Source organism: Pleurodeles waltl, chromosome 11, assembly GCF_031143425.1.
Source record: "Pleurodeles waltl isolate 20211129_DDA chromosome 11, aPleWal1.hap1.20221129, whole genome shotgun sequence".
NCBI classification, from domain to species: Eukaryota; Metazoa; Chordata; class Amphibia; order Caudata; family Salamandridae; genus Pleurodeles; species Pleurodeles waltl.
The window spans coordinates 77,995,961-78,020,933 of NC_090450.1; the positions used below are offsets into that span (position 1 = coordinate 77,995,961).

A 24,973-nucleotide genomic window follows, 5' to 3' on the forward strand; every position below is an offset into this window, starting at 1 on the left:
TTTTTCCTTTTCGGGGCCGAAACCTCTCGGCGTCGATCTGTTTCGGTGCCGCTGTCTCGGCGTCGAGCCGTGTCCACACCGGCATCTCGGTGTCGAGGCTTGTCTCCAGCACTTTCTCGGTCCCGAGAAGGCTGCGTGCCGGTGTCTCGACCGGAGTCGGACGATCTCGGCACTGTTTGGGCCTTTTTCGGTGCCGACGGTCGGTCACCGAATTTATGGGTCGAGCCATGGCCTGGTGGCAGTGGCGTCCCCTGGGCCTTGTAAATGTTCCTCTGAGTGGATTTCGACGTCTTACTCACGGTTTGTGTATCGTCGAATCCTTCGGAGTCTGAGTCTTGGATCGAGAAGGTACCTTCCTCTTCCTGTTCCTCGAACTCCCGTTGGGCTGTCGGTGCGGACGCCATTTGAAGTCTTCTGGCTCGACGGTCTCGGAGTGTTTTTCGGGACCGGAACGCACGACAGGCCTCGCAGGTGTCTTCGCTGTGCTCAGGTGACAGGCACAGGTTGCAGACCAAGTGTTGGTCTGTGTAGGGGTATTTATTGTGGCATTTGGGGCAGAAACGGAACGGGGTCCGTTCCATCGGCGTTCTTCAGCACGCGGTCGGGCCGACCAGGCCCCGACGGAGGATCGAAAAACTACCCCGAAGGGCACCGGAGCTCTTCGATCTTCGATGCGGTGTGGAATCTAAGTACGCCGATCCCGAACGCAACAATACCGACGAAAATCTTCCGAAATTAGCTAATTTTCCGTTCCGAAACTCGGAGCGACAGGAACACGTCCGAACCCGATGGCGGAAAAAAAACAATCGAAGATGGAGTCCACGCCCATGCGCAATGGAGACAAAAGGAGGAGTCACTCGGTCCTGTGACTCGAAAGACTTCTTCGAAGAAAAACAACTTGTAACACTCCGGCCCAACACCAGATGGCGAGCTATTGCAGAACATGCGTATCTACAGCGACAGATGCCATCGAACACATTGTTTTCTATAGTTTCAAGATGGCTTCTCTGGGACACAAAATAAATTGTTTTATCTCATCACAGCAACCCTATTTTAATGCAACCCATGTTGTGGCACCCAATGTTGCATCTATCTTAGAAGTTCATAAAGCAATGATTGTATTCCTTTCTATGTTTTTAAGATGAGAGGTATTGCACAGGCATAACCAATCACATGGCTAGTGAGATCCATTGGCTTTTGTGAATGCTTGTTCATTTTAGTTTGTTTAATGTTCCTTCATAAGTGTGTGCTAATCCCATATCTACTAGAGACCATTTCCAGACACCTATTCTGATATACTACAGGCTGAGGTTGGATAACCCCCTCAATTAACTTAATTCAACAGTGGTTTTAAGTTCTTAAATCAGGTGGAAAGTTTATTTGTCTTGGGCACATTAATTAGGGAAATGCTGAAGACATGACTTTATGCTAATTAAAACACATAGAAGCTGATGGCAGGAATAATTGCAATAACCCTAACCATTGGCAACCCCTCAGGGTAGCACTACAAAGTTTGGCCACCATTCCACTTTAGTTAGGAAGCAGCCATATGCAAATCAGTCTTGAATATACTCCAATCAGAGCAATCCAGTCGGACTGCATGAGCCAGAACTCACTCAACCCAAAACTAGTTTCGCCCCGATTGGGGCTCTTCAGTCGGGTCAGGACCAAATTACATAGCTGGGTTCACACTGAAGTGGCATAGTGAGCAAATAATAATGTGCTGGTGTAGGAAGTTGGCTCTGTATGCACTATTTCAAAGTAAGGAATAGTATGGACAATAGGTTTTTGTTATAGAAAAATATCTTTTCTTAGTTTATTTTAAGAACCACAGGTTCAAATTCTACATGTAATATCTCCTTTGAAAGGTATTGCAGGTAAGTACTCTAGGAACTTTGAATAATCACAATAGCATATATACTTTTTACATAAAACACATTTAGCTGTTTTAAAAGTGGGCACAGTGCAATTTACACAGTTCCTGGGGGAGGTAAAGTAATGTTAGTTCTTGCAGGTAAGTAAACCACCTACGGGGTTCAAATTGGGGTCCAAGGTAGCCCACTGTTGGGGGTTCAGAGCAACCCCAAAGTCACCACACCAGCAGCTCAGGGCCGGTCAGGTGCAGAGTTCAAAGTGGTGCCCAAAACACATAGGCTTCAATGGAGAAGGGGGTGCCCCGGTTCCGGTCTGCCAGCAGGTAAGTACCAGCGTCTTCGGAGGGCAGACAGGGGGGTTTTGAAGGGGAACGGGGGGGGACACAAGTCAGCACAAAAAGTACACCCTCAGCGGCACTGGGGCGGCCGGGTGCAGTGTGCCAACACGCGTCGGGTTTTGAATAGGTTTCAATGAGAGACCAAGGGGTCTCTTCAGCGGTGCAGGCAGGCAAGGGGGGGGCTCCTCGGGGTAGCCACCACCTGGGCAAGGGAGAGGGCCTCCTGGGGGTCGCTCCTGCACTGGAGTTCCGATCCTTCAGGTCCTGGGGGCTGCGGGTGCAGGGTCTTTTCCAGGCGTCGGGATTGCAGAGTCAGGCAGTCACGGTCAGGGGGAGCCTCGGGATTCCCTCTGCAGGCGTCGCTGTGGGGGCTCAGGGGGGACAACTTTGGTTACTCACAGTCTCGGAGTCGCCAGAGGGTCCTCCCCGAGGTGTTGTTTCTCCGCCAGTCGAGTCGGGGTCGCCGGGTGCAGTGTTGCAAGTCTCACGCTTCTTGCGGGGATTGCAGGGGTCTTTAAATCTGCTCCTCTGGAAACAAAGTTGCAGTCTTTGTTGAACAGGGGCGCTGTTCTCAGGAGTTTCTTGGTCTTTTGGAAGCAGGGCAGTCCTCTGAGGATTCAGAGGTCGCTGGTCCCGGGGAAAGCGTCACTGGAGCAGTTTTCTTCTGAAGGAGGGAGACAGGCCGGTAGGGCTGGGGCCAAAGCAGTTGGTGTCTTCTTCTCTGCAGGGTTTTTCAGCTCAGCAGTCCTCTTCTTCTTTAAGTTGCAGGAATCTAAATTCTTGGGTTCAGGGAAGCCCTTAAATACTAAATTTAAGGGCGTGTTTAGGTCTGGGGGGTTAGTAGCCAATGGCTACCAGCCCTGAGGGTGGGTACACCCTCTTTGTGCCTCCTCCCAAGGGGAGGGGGTCACATTCCTATCCCTATTGGGGGAATCCTCCATCTGCAAGATGGAGGATTTCTAAAAGTTAGAGTCACTTCAGCTCAGGACACCTTAGGGGCTGTCCTGACTGGCCAGTGACTCCTCGTTTTTCTCATTAATTCCTCTGGCCTTGCCGCCAAAAGTGGGGCTGTGGCCGGAGGGGGCGGGCAACTCCACTAGCTGGAGTGCCCTGTGGTGCTGGAACAAAGGGGGTGAGCCTTTGAGGCTCACCGCCAGGTGTTACAGCTCCTGCCTGGGGGAGGTGTTAGCATCTCCACCCAGTGCAGGCTTTGTTACTGGCCACAGAGTGACAAAGGCACTCTCCCCATGTGGCCAGCAACATGTCTCGAGTGTGGCAGGCTGCTAAAACCAGTCAGCCTACACGGGTAGTTGGTTAAGGTTTCAGGGGGCACCTCTAAGGTGCCCTCTGGGGTGTATTTCACAATAAAATGTACACTGGCATCAGTGTGCATTTATTGTGCTGAGAAGTTTGATACCAAACTTCCCAGTTTTCAGTGTAGCCATTATAGTGCTGTGGAGTTCGTGTTTGACAGACTCCCAGACCATATACTCTTATGGCTACCCTGCACTTACAATGTCTAAGGTTTTGCTTAGACACTGTAGGGGCACAGTGCTCATGCACTGGTGCCCTCACCTATGGTATAGTGCACCCTGCCTTAGGGCTGTAAGGCCTGCTAGAGGGGTGACTTATCTATACTGCATAGGCAGTGTGAGGTTGGCATGGCACCCTGAGGGGAGTGCCATGTCGACTTACTCGTTTTGTCCTCACTAGCACACACAAGCTGGCAAGCAGTGTGTCTGTGCTGAGTGAGGGGTCCCCAGGGTGGCATAAGATATGCTGCAGCCCTTAGAGACCTTCCCTGGCATCAGGGCCCTTGGTACCAGGGGTACCAGTTACAAGGGGCTTACCTGGATGCCAGGGTGTGCCAATTGTGTAAAACAAAAGTACAGGTTAGGGAAAGAACACTGGTGCTGGGGCCTGGTTAGCAGGCCTCGGCACACTTTCAAATCAAAACATAGCATCAGTAAAGGCAAAATGTCAGGGGGTAACCATGCCAAGGAGGCATTTCCTTACAGCTGGGAAGCTTGGGCTTATTTTTCCCGACTAGCATTGGAAACAAATTGTGAGTCGGGAGGATTAACCTCAGGACTGGGAGTGCTTGCAGTAGAAGATCGGCGAGTACTCAAATTCGCGCTTTGGGAGGAGGCGGCTGCAACAGGAAGGGCAGGAGCCCTTTAAATTTCATCACAGCGCTCCCACCTCGCGGGACGCGCTTTGGGAGGAGGCGGCTGCAACAGGAAGGGCAGGAGCCCTTTAAATTTCATCACAGCGCTCCCGCCTTGTGGGACGCGGGCGGGCCCGTCCTTCGACCGGAAGAGGCCGAGCTGGGCCCCCCCTCTAACGTTTCTTCCTCCCGTTTTGTGGTAATTTCTTCTGGAAGCTGCTAAAGGTGCTGTGGGAGATCGTCATCTATAATGGGGAAGAGAAAGATTACCTTGCAAAAGGGGGAAGGCGGACCCAGCTCTCTCCAGTCCTCCATTACTAGCTATCTATCCTCTGTGATGGGGGCAATCGAATCTGAAATAGAGCAAGTAGAAGAAAGGATTGGGGCTGTTCAGATTACTGTCCAGCAGCCCCCTTTGGAACCTATTGTTCATATAAACACTAATTCAAGAACCAGGCCCTTATTACCGGCCCTGTCTTCGAGTATTATACAGTTGGGCCACAACACACTTCCTCCCATAGTTTTAAACAATTCTCCTACCCCATTTGTTAATCCATCTCTGGAAAGCTCTTGTTCTCAGGTTGATTCTCCTCCTCTGAAGAAGAGGAGAGCCAGGAAAAAGTCTAAAAATACAAAAAATGCCTTGGGCCCTAAGAAGAGAACATCTACCCTTCTGGTTTTAAGTGCTAAAGATCCAGTTTCCCTGGGGTCCACTCCTGAATGTTTTCTGAGAAAGGATGCCCCTGAAGATTTTACAAGTGTTATAGATTCTATATTCAAATCTTTTTGTGCAACCTTAGAGGCGAAACTTATCACAATGATTACTAGGAAGCTGGATTGCTTTTGTAATGATGTGACTAGTACTTTATCTCATTTAAGACTAGCAAGCACGGGAAAATCTCACAGTCCAGACTCGGTTCATCAAATCAACCCCCTATCTACTTTGTTACCTCAAGGAGCAAGTAATCCCTCGCCCAATCTACAGGCCATTTCTGGCCAAGGAAAGATAGCTGATGATTCCACACAGGGGTTGACCAGGGACGTTTGTTCCTCTAGGTTGCATGTTACAGGTCAAACTAAAACTACAAACCATGCAGATTCTTTACATCTACCTCCAGATTGCAATCCGTATGTATTGGTTCTATCAAATGTTCCCCCTTTGGTGAGTTCTAAAACAAAGATACCCAATCCCTAATCAGGAAAGCTGGTCACTGGTTGAAATCTAATATTAAACCTAATTTTCATCATAATGATAAGATTCTTATGGCCCGCAGAGTGAGGAGGGTTGGATATTCAAAGAAAATGGAGGAGGGAGATTATGTTTTAAATTTGGCAAATTCTTGTTCAGTGGACTATTTTTTTGACCAACTCCGAACAGTGCAATAGGTCATGTAATAGGATCCAAATTCATCCCATGTGCCAATTTTATGACCCTGCGCTCCTACCACACCACTCCGCTACTAACCTTAGAACCTACACACCTGACCCAGTCAGTTCCCAATCGCAGGTAAACGTACACACTAGCAATCGGTTTTTGGCTCTCAATCATCTTGACGAGAATCATTGACTGACGGCCTTGGTTTACCCCTGCCCTATTAATATGGCGAGACCAATAGTTGGGAATGTTTACCATGAATGTGCTCGGGTCACAGGAAAATCTGCATTGGATTTGTCAACCTCTATAATTACTAGAGTTTAACACCATTTCCTGGGTTCAGACCACTAACTCTGCTTAGTTGGAATATAGCGGGGTTGCAGTCTAAAACTGACAACTCTGATTGGAGGAGCTGTATTTCTTCCTATAACATAATTTGTCTACAGGAGACTTGGTCTAAGGATACGTTCCTTCTGAATGGTTTTACTTCCTTGTGTCAGCCGGCTATAACCTCCCCCATGGGGAGAGCACGCGGCGGCCTTTTAGTTCTTGTATCCTTACATCTCCCTCTATTAAACGCGTCCTTAATCTGGTCTTCCCCTAATTTTATGGTTGTTTTAGTATCTATTAGCGGACAAAAAGATATTCTGACTTTAAATTTTTATAATAATATCCCCCGGGGTCTCCTTATGGGATGCCTGGAGGAGGTAGCAGACTTCATTGATTCATCAAATGTTTTACAGGACAGCGATCTAATTATACTATGGGTGGGCGATTTTAAACACTCCTTTGTGTAGCAAGGAACTCACGGAACTGTGTGCCTTCCCTGATGAGGGGAGAGAGTCATCAATCCATTTCACTCACACTGCTGAAGGAGATGCCCTAAACTATTTTATATGTAAGTTTGATTTGGTACACGTTACGGTGAAACTGGCTGCTCATATCTGTAATATACCAACCTTCACAGGGAAGCCGAAGGGGCGCATCATAGATTATATACTTATTGGATCCTCTGATTATCATCTAATTCAAGAATTTAAGATCACACCTGACTGCTCCAGTGGCCATAATCCCCTCAGCATTAATCTGGATTTAAACATTAACCAGGTCCCTAAGAACAAAAGTTTGAGAGCTAGTACTGTTTATAATCCAAATTGCGGTTTACGCTTAAATTGGGACAAAATAAATCCTAAATTATTTAATCAGGAAATTGTAAGAACTAGGTCTGACTCTATTAACATGTGTCTGTCTCAGCAGTTAGATCCTGGATGTATAGTCCATGAATTTTAATCTTTAAGTACTGATATCTCACAAGCCTTGGTGGTGGACAGGCCAGTGGTCCATAGATGGTTTGATTCTGTGTGCTCTTCTGCTCATAAAAAAACTTAGACGCCCTTAAAGCAGCCCCCCCCTCCCGCCAACTAGTTAAACTAGCTAGAGCCGATTATAAGGCTGCTCTTGAAAAAAGGAAAGCAGAAATTAGGTCTAAGGCTTGGGATGAACTTCTGGCTGCCTCTGATCTGAAGGACACTTCTAAATTCTGGAAGGAGATAAATCATCCTTACTTTTCAGATAATAACACTAAGGCCGATGATTGTCTCATTTTAGAGGATGTTGGGGTGACCCATTTTAGGAAAGTATTTTGCCCAGGAAACGATGATAATGAGAACCTGTATATAGAAGATAACCTTACTGCATATTCCACTTCAGACTCCAATATCAAGGCCCTAGATATTACCTTTGATCTCTATGAGGTCCTAAGCGCCATTAATCGACTAAGGCTGGGAAAGGCTCCTGGCCCTGATGGGGGTCCCCTCTGATCTTTTTAAATCTGAAATTGATCTTTGGGGTCCTTTAGTTACAAATGTGTTGAATAGTGCGGTAAATAGTAACGTACTTATTTCATGGAAATCGGCTATTATTGTTCCCATCTTCAAAAAAGGAAACAGACAAGATCCCTCCTGCTATAGACCAATTTCTCTTATTGATTCAACGGCAAAGATTTTAGAAAGCGTGATCCTATCCCGTTTAGAAGATTGGGTGACTGAAGCCCAGATTTGATCGCCTATTCAATTTGGTTTTAGACCCGGTGTAGGCACAGTTGAGCAAGTTTTAAATCTGCATCTGATACTTAGTAAATACGTGACAGCCAAAAAAAGTCTATTCATATGGCATTTATTGATTTAACTAGTGCTTTTGATATGGTGAATAGGTCGAAGCTATGGCAAATTCTGGGAGCCTTAGGCTGTGATACATCCCTCTTGGAGCTTATTAAACGACTACATACAGATTTAACGGTTTCAGTACAGACTGGTTTACATGGTCAGAGAACTTCTCCTATTCCGTCAACATTGGGCGTAAGACAGGGATGTATCCTAGCGCCTTTTCTCTTCTTGATATATATAAATGGGCTTTATGATTCGCTGGTAAAATATGGAAAGGATGTACCAAAGATGGGCCAGAGACCGCTTCCAGTTTTATTATATGCGGATGATGCAGTTTTAATTGCCCGTACCGCAAATGGTTTACAGGGACTTTTGGACCTATTTTACAAATTTTATGTTGGACCTTGATTTGAAAGTAAACTACCCTAAGACTTTTGTTATGACATGTGGCCCACGTAATACAAAGTCTAAACAATTTATTATGGTAGGTCATATTTTAAATAAGGTAAAACACTTTTGCTACTTCTTAGGTGTGTATACAAGTTCCTCATTGTCCTGGAAGACTCACATCAATTTCAGGTTCCAACAGTTGACAAGGAATAATGAAGCGATTTTTCGCTTTACTAGTAAATTAGGTCACAGACCCCTTGCACAGATGAAAACACTTAACTCCAAGTGTGCTGCAGCAGTCCTATACGGGGCAGGAGTTTGGGGTTATAACAAAATACCCTCTCTTCAAAGTGCTGAAAATAAATCAGTCACGAGGAAACTGGTCAACGTTTTCTGGAGGACAGGGTCTCTATCGCTCCTTTACTGCTCTGGATCAGATGCTGGTTGAACCCTGCGGCAAAACTTGTTTAAGACTGCATTTCTGATTGATTACAATTGGACAACTCAAATAGGATTCCCTGGCTTGTGTTCCAGCTAAACTCCTTTGAGAAGCTAGGGCTTAGGTACGTTTGAAGAACCCCAATTGTTAACCACAAACTCTAGGTCTGTCTTGAAGTCAACTTATTTAGAGCACATATCAGAGTTGAGATTTTACAGCTCCCTGAAACTGAAATCTTTCGATCCCTATATCCGGATTGTAACTGTCCCATGTCTTGAACCTTATTTGATCTGGTTTTCAAGTTCTAAAATAACCTCTTAACATTTTTTAGATTTAATTTGATTCATTTTAAGGCAGCCTTTCCTAATCCATGTTTTTGGAAAAAGGATTTACCACCCTGCCCCTGTGATTCCAAATCAAAGCAGAGTACCTCACACTTTTTTCTCTTTTGCTCTCTATATGCTGCCCCTAGAAAGGCTTTTATTTTACCCATTTTATGTCATCTCAGACCTATCCATTATGAGGAAGCCTTATTATATTTTCAGAGACTGCCAGATATTCAAACTTGCCATCACGTTCTAAATTTTGTTACAGCTTCTCTAAGTATTAGGAAAAGGTCCATTCCATTTTAATCTCTATATGTTTGTGAGAGATTTCTATTTTGAGATAATATCTGCAAATTTTGTGTTTTTGCGCTTCTTAATTATGTTTTTGTATACTTATTTGCTACATGTCAAGGGTTTTTAGATCAGATGTTTACATGGTGTTTTTAGAAATTGTTTCCACAGTTTTATTTGCGTTTTATACTATTTATCCGAATACGTGTCTTTGTATGTACTTTTATGGCAATTGCCGAATAAAGTTCTTTGACTGACAAAATAATAATGGAATGGTATGCGGCCTGAGAGATTAGGAGGAGGGGAGATTGATTCAAGCTTTACATTCATCTCTTTTTTTGTAGACTTTGTATTGCTCATTAAGGTTGCCAATCCTTCAATGACTATAGGTAGGAGGCAACTGGAAGTTGCAGGGCGTCAGAACTAGAGGCCACATGTAAGTAAACTCCCTAGCATGAGTAAGAACAATGGCCCCATATTTTTTGCTCTTTGAAGTCAGAATGAAACTGCTTTCGTGGAAGGTAGCTGAATTACAAGGATTGCTGAGAAGAACTTTTTATACACCAATATTGTTTGTGTTCAGATATCCAGGTTAAAACATGAGATCTTAAAATTGCTAGCAGATCTTTTTTGTTACCTTCTCCCCAAAACACATGGTAAGAAAACTGAGTGACTGGGGTAACTGGCTGTCTGTGGAGTTTTGCAAGGATGATCTTGAAAGTAAACGTGTTAGACACCGTACTAATGTGCCAAGAATAAAATTATATCGATTGAGTCATTCCTTTTGTGATGGTCTATACCTGCTCAAGCTATGCAAATTAAAAAATATCACTGGGCAGCTTATAGATATTTTAAGTTTGTTTTTAAGAAAGTGTAGCAACAGTGAAACAGAACTGACCGTTTAGATAGTAATTTAAGTTTAAAATCTTTCACTAAAGAATTCATTAGAATGCCTGCATGGGTTTTGAGACTATCTTAATAAGCTTACTGTAGATCATGGAAAAATGTTCTTAGGGAACAATTCCTTAATTATTTGCACGCTTTAAACTTTTGAGCTTTAACCATTTCTCTACAGACTGGTAACTAAGGTATCCCAGATTTGCCAGGCTGTTCTAAATTACAGATCTGTTTCTCATCCGATATTCCATGAAAGACAAGAGTCAAAAGTGATAATTTTGCCCACATGATCAAGCTTAACCAAACTCCCAGTATGGCTGCCAAATGAAGTGAGTGAAGTGAAGGTATTATTCATCCTAGCTTGCTGTATGGAAGAATATCTCTGGAACAAAAATGTTTAGGGTCCATGACAATGCTGAAGACACCCTAGGAGTGTGACAGCGCCTATGATAATCGCTATGTCCTTCAAACATCTTATTTTTCAGGAACAAAAAAAAAGGTAGAAATAATAAAGATCAAAGACCCAAGCAGCAAAAACTAGATAAAAGGCTGCCATATCGGAAGCTAAAGGGAGTGTGATGGTATGTAATGCATTATGATCCTCAAGATTTCAATAGAGAGTGAATGATCATACAACGGTTTCTAACATAATGGGCCTGATTACAACTTTGGAGGAAGGTGTTAATCCGTCCCAAATGTGACGGATATACCACCAGCCGTATTACGAGTCCATTATATCCTATGGAACCCGTAATACGGCTGGTGGTATATCCGTCACATTTGGTTCGATTATTCTCTTTCACAGTCCTTGTACAAAGAGATGGGTCAGTGGAAAGAGAGGTGGTAAAAACATCTTATCAATTAAGGTATGGAGCAGGTTATGGGTTTGGCAACAATGCTTTTTCGCTCATATAATCCAGAACTAGATGGACAAACTTGAAAGCATATCTTCCGCATCTGGGTACCAAACATCTCTCCATGTTACAGTTTGCAGAGGATCCTGTAATATTATAACTAGGGACAAAGTTGTTGCTTGGGTCACAAACAGCATGTAGATCAATAACTCCCTCTCAGAGAACTATCTCAAGATCTAGTCTGATGAGTGGGGTGTCAACATCATCATAATTATTTACACACAAAAACACACTCTGCCTGGATCTTAGTCTTATGAGACTGAAAACTTAATTGATTGGCCCCACTGTTGCACTGATACTTTCTGTAGTCCAACTCAAACTGATACAATCATTAACATATGGGTTGGATGCTTTTTGTGGGGGGATGTTATAGCAGTAGCTTGACTTGGTGCAGTGATCAGCTTTGCAGTCACTGTGTGGGTTACTTCAAAACCAGCCCAAGACAAGGATAGCCAGAGTTCAAGCACTGTAGTGTTTTTTGGGCTAGTAAAACCCAATTTCTCAAGTCATACTTGTCTTTCCTGTAAAAGTGTTCACCTCCATAAAGTAAGATTCAATATGCCCTTTTGGGTTGTTCGAAATAAGTAATAGATGGTTGTACCCAGTGTTTATGTCAAATTTGCTTTATAATTGCCATAAACTATTGTAGGAAGACAAAATGTCACAACACCAACAACTAAATGTCTACAAAAGCTACAGAAAGTAAGAGTTAGCCAACCAAATAAAAGTAAAACAGATAATATGAATTAAACTTACCTGTAAAAACTTGTTCCATAGATCGAGGAATTTGAACCTCCCATTAAGAACTAAATTCCAGTAGGCAATGGCCATTTCTAAATCTGTAAAACATAAATGTATCACACACATAAAATATGTAAAAAGGGAAATAAGAAGATAGTACCGTTAATTGTTTTAAAACCTAGCACCTTAACTTGTGATGTTAGCTTTCCATACTACTCCTTTAATGGAGCAGCAAAAACAAACCCAAATCCAAGCAAGTGAATATTGCACAGCAGGAATGGTTTACTTCAAAACAATCCTTTAAGATCTCGCACACTATAGAAAAGCAAATATACAATGCCAAGAACCAATGAATTACGGCGCAGAAAACATTAAAAAATGAATTATAGCTCATACTGGATAAGGGTCATTGTGCATACACAACAAGGAAAAAGTGCTCTGTGTGCAACCTTACATAAAAGTATTGGGTGTTCGAAAAACAATCAAATGTATATTAAGTTAAGGAAGAGAAATGCAAGGGTTCTGAGAGTACAGGGTGTGTGGGTGAAAGGAAGATTGTAGTAAGGTGAATCGTGATATCTTTTTTGAAGCACTGGGAGCACTATCCATAGCCTGAGTGCAGAATACAAGAAGGTCTGTGAGTTTTTTTTTTTTTCTTTTTTAACTATTATTGCCTGCAGAGATTCATCTTATTTGTTAGGTTTCGCCATTCACCTGTGTGATGAAGAAAATGACACAGCATGGTTTAAAATTAAGCGTCTGTGCGTAATACCATTATTACAAGTAAAATGTCCATTATTTAAGGCTCTGCTTCTTTATTTGTCATCTGAACGCTGCTTGAAAGATTCAGGGTGAATTAAGGTAGATGTTGCTGATATCAGAACTATGGCTGGTCTGTAGAATAGCATTAATTTTAAGAGGTAGTCTTATGTCTGTGCTACAGCAGGACCTGTACACGGCAAGCAGGACTTTGATTTTAATTCTGGCCTCCAATGAGTCAGTGAAAGGTTTTTAGGCTGACTTAATGTGCCATGACTTTTTGAGACAGAATTTTGCAGCATGGTTTTGTATGAGATGAAGTCTATTACCAAGATTTCTAGGGAAGTACATTGTATATGTATTCAAGTAATCAGAGTCTGCAGGTTCTAAATCCAGTTTGTTCCACCTAATGAACAGTTTGGACAAAAACACCTCCAAAGGTTGATGGAAAGATGCTTGCATTAAGTCTAACCACTGGCAATCGCTCAGGGTAGCATTCCAACCCATCCTTTTGCCTACCATGCCTCCTCAGTTTGGACCAAGCCATATGCAAATAAGTCATGACCCTGGGAACAGTCCAGGTCAAACTGCTAGGCCATCTCCCTGAACTGAACTACAAGCAACCTAAGGGCAGTTTTGCCAAGGTTAGGGTTCTTCAGCCATGTATAGCTTACTTACAGTGGCACAGTGAGCCATGGACGCACATCTCGGCACACCCAGCGCATTTAGTGTGGCAAACACAAAACCAACAAGGTGATGGATGGAATGCTTGATTTAATCTGAACCACTGGTCACTATGGCGCATCCAAATCAATTGGCTTTTTTTCCCCTCCATGCCACCTCAGTTTGGACCCAGCCATATGCAAATCAATCTTGGCCCTGCTCCAATGGGGACAGTCCAGCCTGACCTGCGAGGCCAGGTTCTACCTGAACCAGAATACAAGAAACCAAGACTGGTGTCACCCTAAAAGGGGCATTTCAGTCAGGGTGTCACCATAAGTGGGACAGGTATGCCCAGACTTGGGTCCCATGCACACTGTCACTGGAACAAAGCTAAACCTGGCTGTAAGGAAAAACCGCTCCTAGGTTGCTTGTTGTCCAGCTAAGGGAGGACTTGGCCTGACAGTTCGGGCTGGACTGTTCTCACTGGACAAGACCGATTTGCATATAGAAATACATTCTTATTGCAAACGCAGTGCTTAATTTGTGCTGGTTGTTTCCGGTGCTGATCACAGCACTTATTTTTTAGGGCTGGGACTTATTCTTCTGCCTCAAGCATTTGCTGCGAGCAAAAGACACATATGGGAAAGACGGAGGAAGGGAAAAACGAAAAAGCGTCACAAAGGGAGAAAGTAGAAAGCTGCTAGGAAGAGCTGAAGTGGCAGGGAGTGACTTCAATCAATAGTTTATTCGGTCCAAATTTAGGCCATTTTTAGAAGTAAACATACATACATAGAAATAAAAACCATAAACCAGTGCATAGTAAAAGGAAGAATAAAAAAGGATCGTACAGCTACCTAAAAAAAATTCATAAATAATTGAAGAAAGGAAAATACTCAGGGTGGTCTCTGAATCTTGCCCTATACATAATACTGAACACTAAAATAATACTAATCAATTATTAAAAAACATAAAAACTGTTGTAAAACGAGTCACTGTATAAAATCAGACATTTACACTCCAGAAAATAGCACAGATTAAAAAAAAGTTAAGAAGTCGGGCAGTGAGAAATGATGCCCTAGATTAGTCAGTTCTATTGGATAGGTTAATCAAATAGGTTGCAACTTAACATTTGTAGAATTATATGTGTTAGTAAGCTGTAAAACACTTTAGTTGTGGTAACCCCCTAAACAACATACTCGGGGATACAATCTTTTATCCTCGATAGGTCTCAGTTTTAGTTAGAGTCCCAGGCTAATATGACAGAATACTGGTTTACTGGCTGCTAGACCGCTCTTCGACTGGTGGATTAGGGTCTAAAATAATCCTGCTGCGAATTTTCCATGCTGCTGCCAAATATTTAGAAACAGTGCTCACTATCAGTATGGAAGTATCATATTTGCATATTCTAAGTACACTATTGCGAGATGGCGAAAGCAGTGTTCTGCACAGAGGGGTAATCCACTTCCCTCGGGGACATTTGTACAGAGGACAAAAAAATAGGACGTGTTCAGAAGTTTCCTTACATAGGTGACAGTTTATACATTTGTCCGATGGAGAGCTATTAGTCGACCAGCCGGCCGTGAAGCTATTGACTGCCAATGTTCCGTACCTGAATTGAAGTAATAAGGAGCGAGCACGGGCTGGTATAGGGAGGTCCAGGAAGCTTTCAGACAGAGGTACATGCTTGACCAGCAGGAACTCTGCTGTCAGCCGACCTGAACCATTTGAGCCGAGAGATTCCTCATGGATCTTTTCCCAATAATGGTCTTTGATCAGGCGTTTAGCGTTGCCAGGAATCATCTCGGGATTCTCCCAGTAATGGGATAGACTCAGTTTAGTCCATGCTGCTTTCATCTCCCTAAGCCACCGTACTTTTTCCCATCCATAACGGGGTGGCAATAGTTCTTTAACTGCTGCCCTGTAGGGTTCGAGTTCATCCGTTTTCCATAGTCTGATCCAGTACAGGAGTGGTCTTAGATATGCTATGTCTTTGATACTGTTTAGACCCAAGTCCAGTCTAAGGGGGAGCATTGGTGTGCCCTTCCCCAGTCTGGATATGTGTCTGAGAAAGTTATTTTCTTTGGTTTGAAGAGTATCCATTTGTCTGTGAGATCCCCAAAGTTCTGCTCCATACAGGGCAGCGGCACGGATTTGTGCTTTGTATATTTCAGAGATGAGGATCAGAGGGGGGCTTATTGCGGTGCTAGCTTTACGTCCTATTACTCCACATCTTTGGCTGATTGTTAGTGCCCCTTTCCTTATAGCTGGATCCCAACCGCCCTTGTCAGATAGTCTGATGCCCAGATAGTCATATTCCGTTACTCTCTCCAAGAGAATTGAATCCATCTTTGTATTTACGCTGAGCTTCTTTTTCCTGGCACTGTATATCATGAGTTTGGTTTTCTTAAGATTTATGTCTAGCCCATGGTCTCTGCAGTATACACCGAACTGGTTAACCAGATTTTGTATTCCCATGGATGATTTAGACAGGAGAATAGTGTCATCTGCATAGAGTAAGCAAGGGACTTTGGTTCCGGCCTGCTTGGGGGAATCATTTGTGCAATTTACTAAATACTTGATACAGTTATTTATGTATAAAAGAAAAAGGGTTGGGGCCAAAACACACCCCTGTCTGACTCCTCTCTCAATAGCCACTGGTTCAGTAAGATCACCATTCTTGCCATTCCTAATTTGGGCATAGGTATTCTCATGTAGTCGGGCGATAAGTTTCAAAAGGCCATGTGGGACACCCATATTGGCTAGTGTCAGCCATAACTGATTTCTAGGGACCAGATCAAACGCGGCTCTAAGATCGATAAAGACTACATAAAGGTTACCCCCTCCTACTTCTACAGTTTTCCATTTTATTGTTAGAAATCTTAGTGCCTGGTCTATGGTACTGACTGCTGGTCTGAACCCTGCTTGTAGATCAGAAATGGCATTGGTTTCCAAAATCCATTCCTCTAGACAGGACAAAATTTGCTTTGCAAAGATTTTTTGGAAGTTGTCGAGTAAGGAGATTGGGCGGTAGTTAACAGGGTTAGAGGGGTTGCCTTTCTTAAAGATGGGAACTATCTCTGCTCCCAACCAAGAGCTCGGGACAGGTGCTCCTGCAGCTATTGCATTAGAGATGAGGTTTAAATATGGGGCCCAAACATCTGGGTTAGTCTTGTAGAGATCACCTGGTATTTTATCAAGGCCGGGGGCCTTTCCCCATTTCAATGAGGCAATCGCAGCCTTAGTTTCTGCCAGGGTAAATTAAATTTTGGGGGTCTCGGTAGTCATGATGTGGGTCAGTTCCCTGGCGGTAACACCGGTAGTCCCAAGATATAATCGGGAAAAATGATCGGTCCACTCTACAGGGAGTATTGAGGTGCCAGGCAAACAGTTAGGTTCGTCGCTGGCATCAGCCACCAATTTCCAAAATTTCGAGGTGTCATTTATTTTAGCAGATTCCAGGAGGGAGACCCATCTTGATTCGTCCCATTTCCTACGGGCTCTACCTTGTTCCTGTTTATAAACTTTCCTAGCTTCCCTTATACAATCTATCTGACCTCCTCTTAAAGCTCTCAGCAATTTGTGCTGTGCTTCTCTGCATGCGGCGTTGAACCATCTTGCATTACATTTCTTTTTAGGTTCTTTCGCCGGCTCTTTGGTAAATAGATTTTTTAAAGAGTTAAAAAAATGTGTGTGGGCTGCTATAAGCCCACCACTATCTTCTGGAGATTGAGATATATGAACCATGTGATCAGCCAGCTGCCTATACGCCGTTGTCAAAGTGGTTGTGTCAGTGTTCAAGGATTCCCATCTAACATTTCGTCTATTGTTGGTCAGTGCGAGCTGTTGTCCGTAGGTCTTGGGACAGGAGACTTCAGGAAGGGGTAGTAAATTCCTAAGAGATAAAATCAATGGTTCGTGGTCACTTTCCTCATGTTCTACAATATTCATGTCGACCATATGGCCCCACAAGCGGATATCGAGCAAGATATAGTCTATCTGGCTCTTCTGTAACCCGCGCCTAAATGTAGGGTGGAGATTAGGGTCCGAACGGGAACGACCATTGCAAGCCCGCAAGCCATGTGCCAGTGTAATGTCCATAACCTGGTGTGATAATCTATTGATTTTTGGTCTTTTTCTTGACACCAGCTGGGGGATGCCCCAATAAGCGTCTTCATCTTTATATAGTTCCTGGGCCAGCGAGTAGGGTTCAAAAGTGGCATTAAAATCTCCAGCAATAAGAATAAAATGAGAAGGTGATTTATAGGTAAGAAAACTGTCCAAAATAGTCAATGCGTCGGACTCATGTTTGCTGCCCAGGCTCCTATTGTAGATATTAATTATTAAAAGTGATTTCTCTCTAAGAGATGGTATTGATAAACCCATTAAATCAGGGCAGCCCAAGTCAATTATTTCAATCCGACATTTAAAAGAGCAACTGAGCCATATTAGCAGGCCACCTGAGGGCCTCCCTGAATTCGCCTTAATTGCTGGGACCCAGTAACTTTTGTAACCAATTCTATATTTGGGCTCCAGTGCCCATGTTTCTTGGAAAAGACATATTTTGTGTTCGTCTATAAATTTGCCCCATTCAGGGTTGTTCATTTTGTTCTCCAACCCTGCAATATTCCAACTAAGGATGGTAAGTGACTTTATATGGACTGAAGAGGCCAGAGATGGCTTCAGGATTACGCTGCCTCAGTATTCCGTGTTCCCACATTTAATTTCAGCAGCCGCGTGTTTAAGAGGAGGGCTTTGGGCAGCGGCACGTTTTTATTTACAAATTAAGCACTGTGGTAACGTCATCGCTAATCACTGTGCTGTGTTCTGAATCCTAAGTTTATGCTTCTCCAGACCAAGCGCTCTTAGAAAATGTCTACCAGTGTGGATGACATGTGAATCCTACACCTTGTAAAGTGCCCTGAAACCCTAAAGTGGTATGAGAGGTGCTATAAAACAAATGAAGTACATGTGACAGCGAGGCTAGGGAGAGATGAGAGACCCTTATGGGCTACTTCCTTTCCCCTTCACTTATTTATGTGAAAAAGCTTCCTCAGATCTTGCATACCTAAAAAATAAAAACAGTAATTGCTCCGGAAATGTAGAATCTGACCTGAGGATTCACCTTTCTTAAATAAAACCAAACATTGAAAAGTTAGTTGCCGAGATGCAACGCCAACCTCCCCAATAAAATGTTTTGATTTAGGATATTTTTTCAACATAAAATAATTTTATCTGGAGTAATCTGAGTATTTGTTTGTTGTGTACTTGTTATATTTTTTGCAAATTACCGTTTTAATGTTTGAAAATTAAATCGTACAAATTGCTGGGGGTCGCCGGCTTCCAGTAATGATTCATTGGGGGACCTCAGGAGTCAAAAGGTTGGGAACCACTGACTTAAAGCAAGGGTTTTGGTATTGGAGACCATATCAGAAGCAATGTTACCGGTTCAAGAAACCACATCTCAAGTGTTGTATTTAATTCTCATGGCCACCTAGAGCACATATTGTGTTCTTTACTAGAAGGCACAACGGCTCTGGAGGGCTCATGTGGTGTGCTATGTCTGCCTGAAACACCACCTGCAGCCCAGATATGTATCTTTGCTGAGGCTCCAAGCAGGTGAGCTAGGTAAAGGTACCACAAATACAGTATGCCAACAAAAGCACATGTACCTTAGCTTTCAACCCAGCACTAAAATTCCTCCGGTGTACCGCCTGCCTCGCGATGCTCACAGTAAAGGGGTTTTCACCAACTGCTACAACTGACCTCTCGGAAGTCGAAGTAAATCGACAAGTTTCTGCACTGGAAGCTTTGAGTATGTGCAAGTAATTTAGAAATATTACACAGAAGTGAAAGGGAACAAACGTGCAGTCTCATAAATACGAATATTAAAAGAAAGTTGGTGGAGACAGTAATCGGGGATATTTTTGATTAAAACACTGCCAATATTTGATGGTGTGTAGGAAATGTTTGCTGAACAGTCCTTCAGATTCAGTGTGCATATTATTAAACGATTGAACGTAAGCTCTCATTGATTCCAACTGGTCGCCATGGAAAATGATCAACCTTATCTGTGAACACAGATCGAATACAGAGAACCGGCCAGTGACAAAACCTGAACAGGAAGGTTTCAGAGGGGATTTCGCTGTTGCAATTTCAGGTCAGTATCACTCGGGTGCTACAAATCAAATTCTTTTATCAGTCAAGCATCTCAGATTTCAGAACTAGATACAGTACAATATACCCTCAGATATAGTACAATAAATGCACTCTCCCTCAATGGGCGGGGAGATCAAAATGCGGGTGCTGTAGGAATTCAGCACAATACATTCCTGGAAGAATAAGTATGAGACGATCTGGGGCAGTTTACATACAGTGCCTCAGGAATGGAACAGGTGTATACTGTATTTTTTTTGTGGCCCTGGGAAACTGCAGCATTCAAGGGGCCACGGACACTTGGGTGGCCCCTTCTGTGATACAGAGAGCACCAGCAAACAAAATTCAGATGCCCCCGTAAGCGGGCGTTACCTCATTAGCATGGGAGTCTAGCTCTATACTTACAAGGGAAACCCTCTGCCTCTATGCCCACGCCATATGGGCATGGGCATAGAGGCAGTCAGAAGGTGCACCGCCTGGAAGCCCTTTGAATGGGAAATAAGTGGTCTCCAAGACCTCTCAGGCCCCCTCCAAGCAGGTGCAGTCAGTCACTGAATGTGCCTACAAAGAGGGGGGGGGGGGGGGAAATCTCGTCCTGCCTTCGATAGGTCTGCATTGTGAGAGACTGATCCGAGTTCAAACAGCTGCTTAGCCTTTCGTTAATGATTTGCCCCAGGAAAGGTGAGAGTTTGTGTCAGCCCTGGGGTAGCACATTAGCTGTAATTTGCACACTGTCCCCGTTTGTGACCGGCAGAGCTCTTCAAAAAGTAAAACTGACTCCGATGTGACACCTGCAGCACTCGATTCAGCACTAGAACATCGTCTGACCATACTGTACAATGGGGGGGCCCGCGGAGAGAGAGACTCGTTCTAGTCTCTCCGCGGGTCTTTTCGGGACGACAGGAAGTGGCGCGGGTGCGCCAGGATTGGCGGACAGGTAAGTGGGGGTGGGAGTTAGGATGGGTTTAAAAGGGGGTAGAAGGATGGGGTCGGCCTCTTTCCAGGCCGACCATTCGAGGGAGGAAGTTTTGGAGCGTTGGAAGGGAGGATTTCGCGGCAGGGCCTAGGCGAGGTCAGTTAGGTTTGGGGTGGGCATTTTGGGCCATTTCATCTGTCCCTTGGGGGGCCGCGGTGGGAACCGGGAGTGCGCGCGTGCCAGGGGCTTCCCCGGCCGTGCTAGTGAAGGCACGGAGGCGGAGGGCAGAGGATTCTGCTGTCGGCACGGGCCGCAGCCGCGCCCCGGGGTGCGCCCTCTGCGGACGCGGGGGCGTTTCCCTGCCCGGCAGGAAGATAGATAATTTGGCAAGATACAGGCGCGGAAGCCTGTTTCTTGCTAGCGGACCGCAGACAGCAGCGCGGTGCGCGAGCTGTCACGCACGAGGCCTCGAGACGGCCTCGGGCAGCGCTGGGGGTCGGAAGGCACCCCCCCCCCCCCACCAGTTTAAGCACACTTATTGGTTTTAGGAGCCGGGGGCTCACGCGGGTTGCAGAGCACGGCGAAATATTCGCCAATAGAGCCAGGCCACTAGGGCCCTCACAGAATACGGCGCCTGGGCGGGCCCCATTAAAAAAAAAAAAAATTTAAAAAAATTCTAGAAGCCTGAGACGCGGCGGCCCACAGCAAGTTTACTACTTAGGTTTCCCCAAATAGGGCAGGGCAAAAGGACAGTGCAGTTGGGATATGGCCAATATACACGATGCAGAGGCTGTCAGGGCCGCGCTGCGGGTGCTGGGCGAGGCTGGACGGGCGGACCTGCTTAGGCCAGGGGTGTTAGATCAGGCCTGGGTGGGCATGACACGTCACCCACGGGCCGCATCTAGCGGCGTAGCGGCGGCAATAGCAGCATGTGACTCACAGGATTCGGAGGGGGACAAGGAGGAAGTCCCAGTGAGGCAAAAACAGGCCTCCGAAGTACGACCAGAGACCCCCAACGCTTTTAGCCCACTAATGTTTGGAGGGGAGGCACAGGACACGCAGGACCCGGGCACAGGTGACACAGGAACGGGCTGCGCAGGCCCGTCAAGTTGGGGGCCCGCAGGCAGAGCGGGGGATGACAGGACAGGGCCAGCCCTTGGGCAGCAAGGGGAAGGGACCGAGAAGCCAGTGCCGGGACCCAGCGAGATTCAGACACCTTTGGATGTATCATGTCCCAAGAGCGGAAATACCTTACTCAAGGGGCACGGGCCACCAGCCAAAAAAAGAGGAAAATACATGGGGAGACCCAGAGGAGGGGCGAGCCGGGCCAAACCGGCCCCACGCCAGGCGAAGTTACCTAAGCATCAAGTCAGGGACGAGGCTTTTGCGGGGGGTATGCCCGGACCCGCCACTCAGGCAACATGGGGCCAGGCAGATGCATGGGACCTAGAAGCCAGAATCCGCGAGCAGCGTAGGGCCGTGGCTGAAACGGAGGCCAGGTGGACACAATTATGCAGGGACAGGGAGGAGGTGTGGAGGCGACAAGAGGATAACAAACAGGCCAGAGAAGTCGCGGACAGGGAAAGGGGGCAGGCAGCAGGGGCCGGAAGGGGAAGCTGGGTCTGGATACCGCAGGCAGGAGAAGGTAGGGTCCAGGAGGCTGGTGCGGCCGAAGGGCAGGTTGGCTTGGGAAGCCCCAGTGGTTTAGGCGGCCATGTGGGGAAAGGCACCACAAAGCCAACGTCAGAGGTTGGCAAGAAAAAGGGGGCACCAACTGGGCGCAATACGGCCCAAGCGCGTTGGAACGAAGCAATAGAGGGGTCTATGGCGGCCTTCTCTACACCGCGGGAACGGGGACAGCAGCAGGTTGGCGGACGCCATGTGGGGCAGAATACAACTGAACTATCGGCAAACAGATCTCAAGGGTATAGGGAAAACAAAGGAGGTGGGGAAGAAGAAGATGAATTGGAATTGGATTATGACGAAGAGGAAGGAGATTGGGAAGAAGGAGAATGGCGTGATGAGGAAGTGAGCGGGGTTAAGAAATGGGGGGGGGCGGGGCGCAGGAGCGGCGCAACCCCTGCCTCTGCTTTTCTTTTTCAGGACGACGCCATGGCCGAAGGGCCGTCAAGTGGGAGGTCAACAAGGCCTCGGGCGGAATGACAAGACGAACACCGCGTTATGTGGACGAACCAATTGGAGGTAAGGCAAGATGGTGGTCAGTCTGGGGTGACGGGGGCGTAGCCAGCAAGGTGACACGCACGACCAAATCAATAGGTGTGGGAGATGGGTCAGTATTAGATAACCCGGGGGAGGTCGTAGCACAGAAGGGCGACATGACCAAGGACAAAGAGACGGCATCCACCAGCACCGCAACAGCGGTTAGCCCGCCCACGGGTGAGGGCAAGAAAGATGAGGATAAGGAAGGGGGAGCTCACAAGAAGCGCCTTCCGTACATGGGTTTGGCCATGCCTTTAGGGTCACATGTTGCGGAGAAAACTAAGACGAGGATATGGAAACATGAATATGTGGATGTTTTCAAACTATTACATAGGGACATACAGGCCAAGGAAGGCTCCAAGGAGGAAGAGTGGGAATTAGCACGCAGGCCTAGGGTTCCCATTACCATGGACAACTGGACGTCCGCCTTCTTGATTTTCGCTAGCATATACTGCGAAAAATACCCAGACCGGGCCATCGCGCTTTTCAAGTACATGGATATCATTAGAAAGGCCCAGATGCATTTTGGGGGCTTTGCGTGGCTAAGTTATGACGAGGAGTTTAGGGCACGGGTGAGCATCAACCCTGAGAAACCATGGGGGGACGTAGATCCGGAGCTATGGATGGCGTCTGCACAGGCAGCGGCATCCACGCATACGGCGAGCAGTTTGCCGGTAACATATAAGCCCTTTCAGGCGCGCCCCGCCTTGGGAGGGGCGGGAAATACTACAAAAACGCAGGCGGGGAACACAGGGGCTTGTTGGAACTTCAACAAGGGTTTCTGTTCAAGGGCTCAGTGTAGGTTCAAACATGACTGCTCCAAGTGCGGGGGTCGTCACCCAGTCATACAATGTTTCTCCCTCAACAGCCCAGCAGAACAATGGAGGGCGGCAAGAGGAAGAGGCTCACAGGGTGCTCCTGCGCCAAAAGGGGCCTACACCAGTTAAATTAGAAGTTTTGTTGCCATGGCTACACAGGTATCCGGACAAGAATAGGGCTAGACAATTGGAATGGGGTTTTCGAGAAGGTTTTAGGGTAGGTTATCAAGGTCCTCGGCAGAGGCGTTGGGCAGACAATTTACGGTCAGCTAAAGAACAGCCGCAAGTAATACGCGACAAAATAGACAAAGAAGTGGCACTTGGGAGAATAGCAGGTCCATTCCTCGACTGGCCAACGGATCATTTGATGATATCCCCACTAGGGGTAGTACCCAAGAAAGTGCCGGGCGAATTCCGGCTTATACATCATCTGTCATGGCCTGAGGGGGCGTCAGTAAATGATTTTATAGCACAGGAAGATACCAAGGTAATGTACGCGTCAGTAGATGATGCAGTAAAATTAGTATTGAGGTGCGGTTTAAAAGCGGAAATGGCGAAATGTGATATACAGTCTGCTTTCCGTCTGTTACCAATTCATCCAGCAGATTTCGACCTGCTAGGCATGCAGCTAGATGGGGCCATATACGTGGACAGGGTTCTACCTATGGGTTGCGCGATATCATGCGCGCTATTTGAAACTTTCAGTACTTTCCTGCAGTGGGTTTTTGTGAAAACAAGCGGCCACAAAGCAGTGACACACTATCTGGATGATTTTTTGTTTGTAGGGGAAGCAGCATCTGGGGCATGTGGAAGGGCTTTGGCAGCCTTTCAGAGTCTTATGCAGCAGACAGGAGTGCCATTGGCACCGGAAAAGACGGAGGGCCCGCTGTCAATCATGACCTTTTTGGGCATAGAGTTAGATGCGGAGCTAATGGTGGCAAGACTGCCAGCATCAAAAGTGACGGAAATCCTAGAATGCCTAGCAGCTGTGCGAACTTTGCACAAAATGGAGTTACGGACTGCACAAATGCTACTAGGCTATCTCAATTTTGCGTGTAGAGTAGTGAGGGGAGGACGTACTTTTTGTAGAAGACTCGGATTGTCCATGTCAGGGGCAGTGTTACCTCACCATAGGATAAGAGTTTCCTTGGCCCTGAGGGAGGACACAAAGGTATGGGAGATTTTCCTGAAAAAATTTAATGGGGTACCAATGTCTTTTGGTGAGGCAGACACAGTATGGCAAGTTAAAATATTTTCAGATGCAGCAGGCGCGTCGGGTTTTGGCATTTACTGGGACGGGAGGTGGTGCGCGGAGACATGGCCACAGCAGTGGTTACAACAAGGGAGGAGTATTGCGTTCCTGAAGTTTTTCCCTTTGTTGGTGGCACTGGCAGTCTGGGGACGGGAACTGGCCAACAGGACAGTAGTTTTCCAGGTGGACAATATGACAGTAGTGGAATTGGTAAACAGACAGAGAGCCAGAGATTTAAGAGTTTTGCGTTTGTTGCGTCAATTTATGCTGCAATG

The 24,973-nt window shown here is 45.8% G+C and overlaps 1 protein-coding gene across 1 annotated transcript in view; it reads right to left on the reverse strand.

Annotated features, from left to right (window-relative positions):
- The window catches only part of DCUN1D1 (defective in cullin neddylation 1 domain containing 1), a 140,994-nt gene that overhangs the window by 51,879 nt on the left and 64,142 nt on the right, over positions 1-24,973 (reverse strand). The window contains exon 5 of the mRNA XM_069213102.1: positions 11,933-12,015. Coding sequence (XP_069069203.1) covers positions 11,933-12,015 — 83 coding nt within the window. The remainder of the gene's footprint in view (positions 1-11,932; positions 12,016-24,973) is intronic.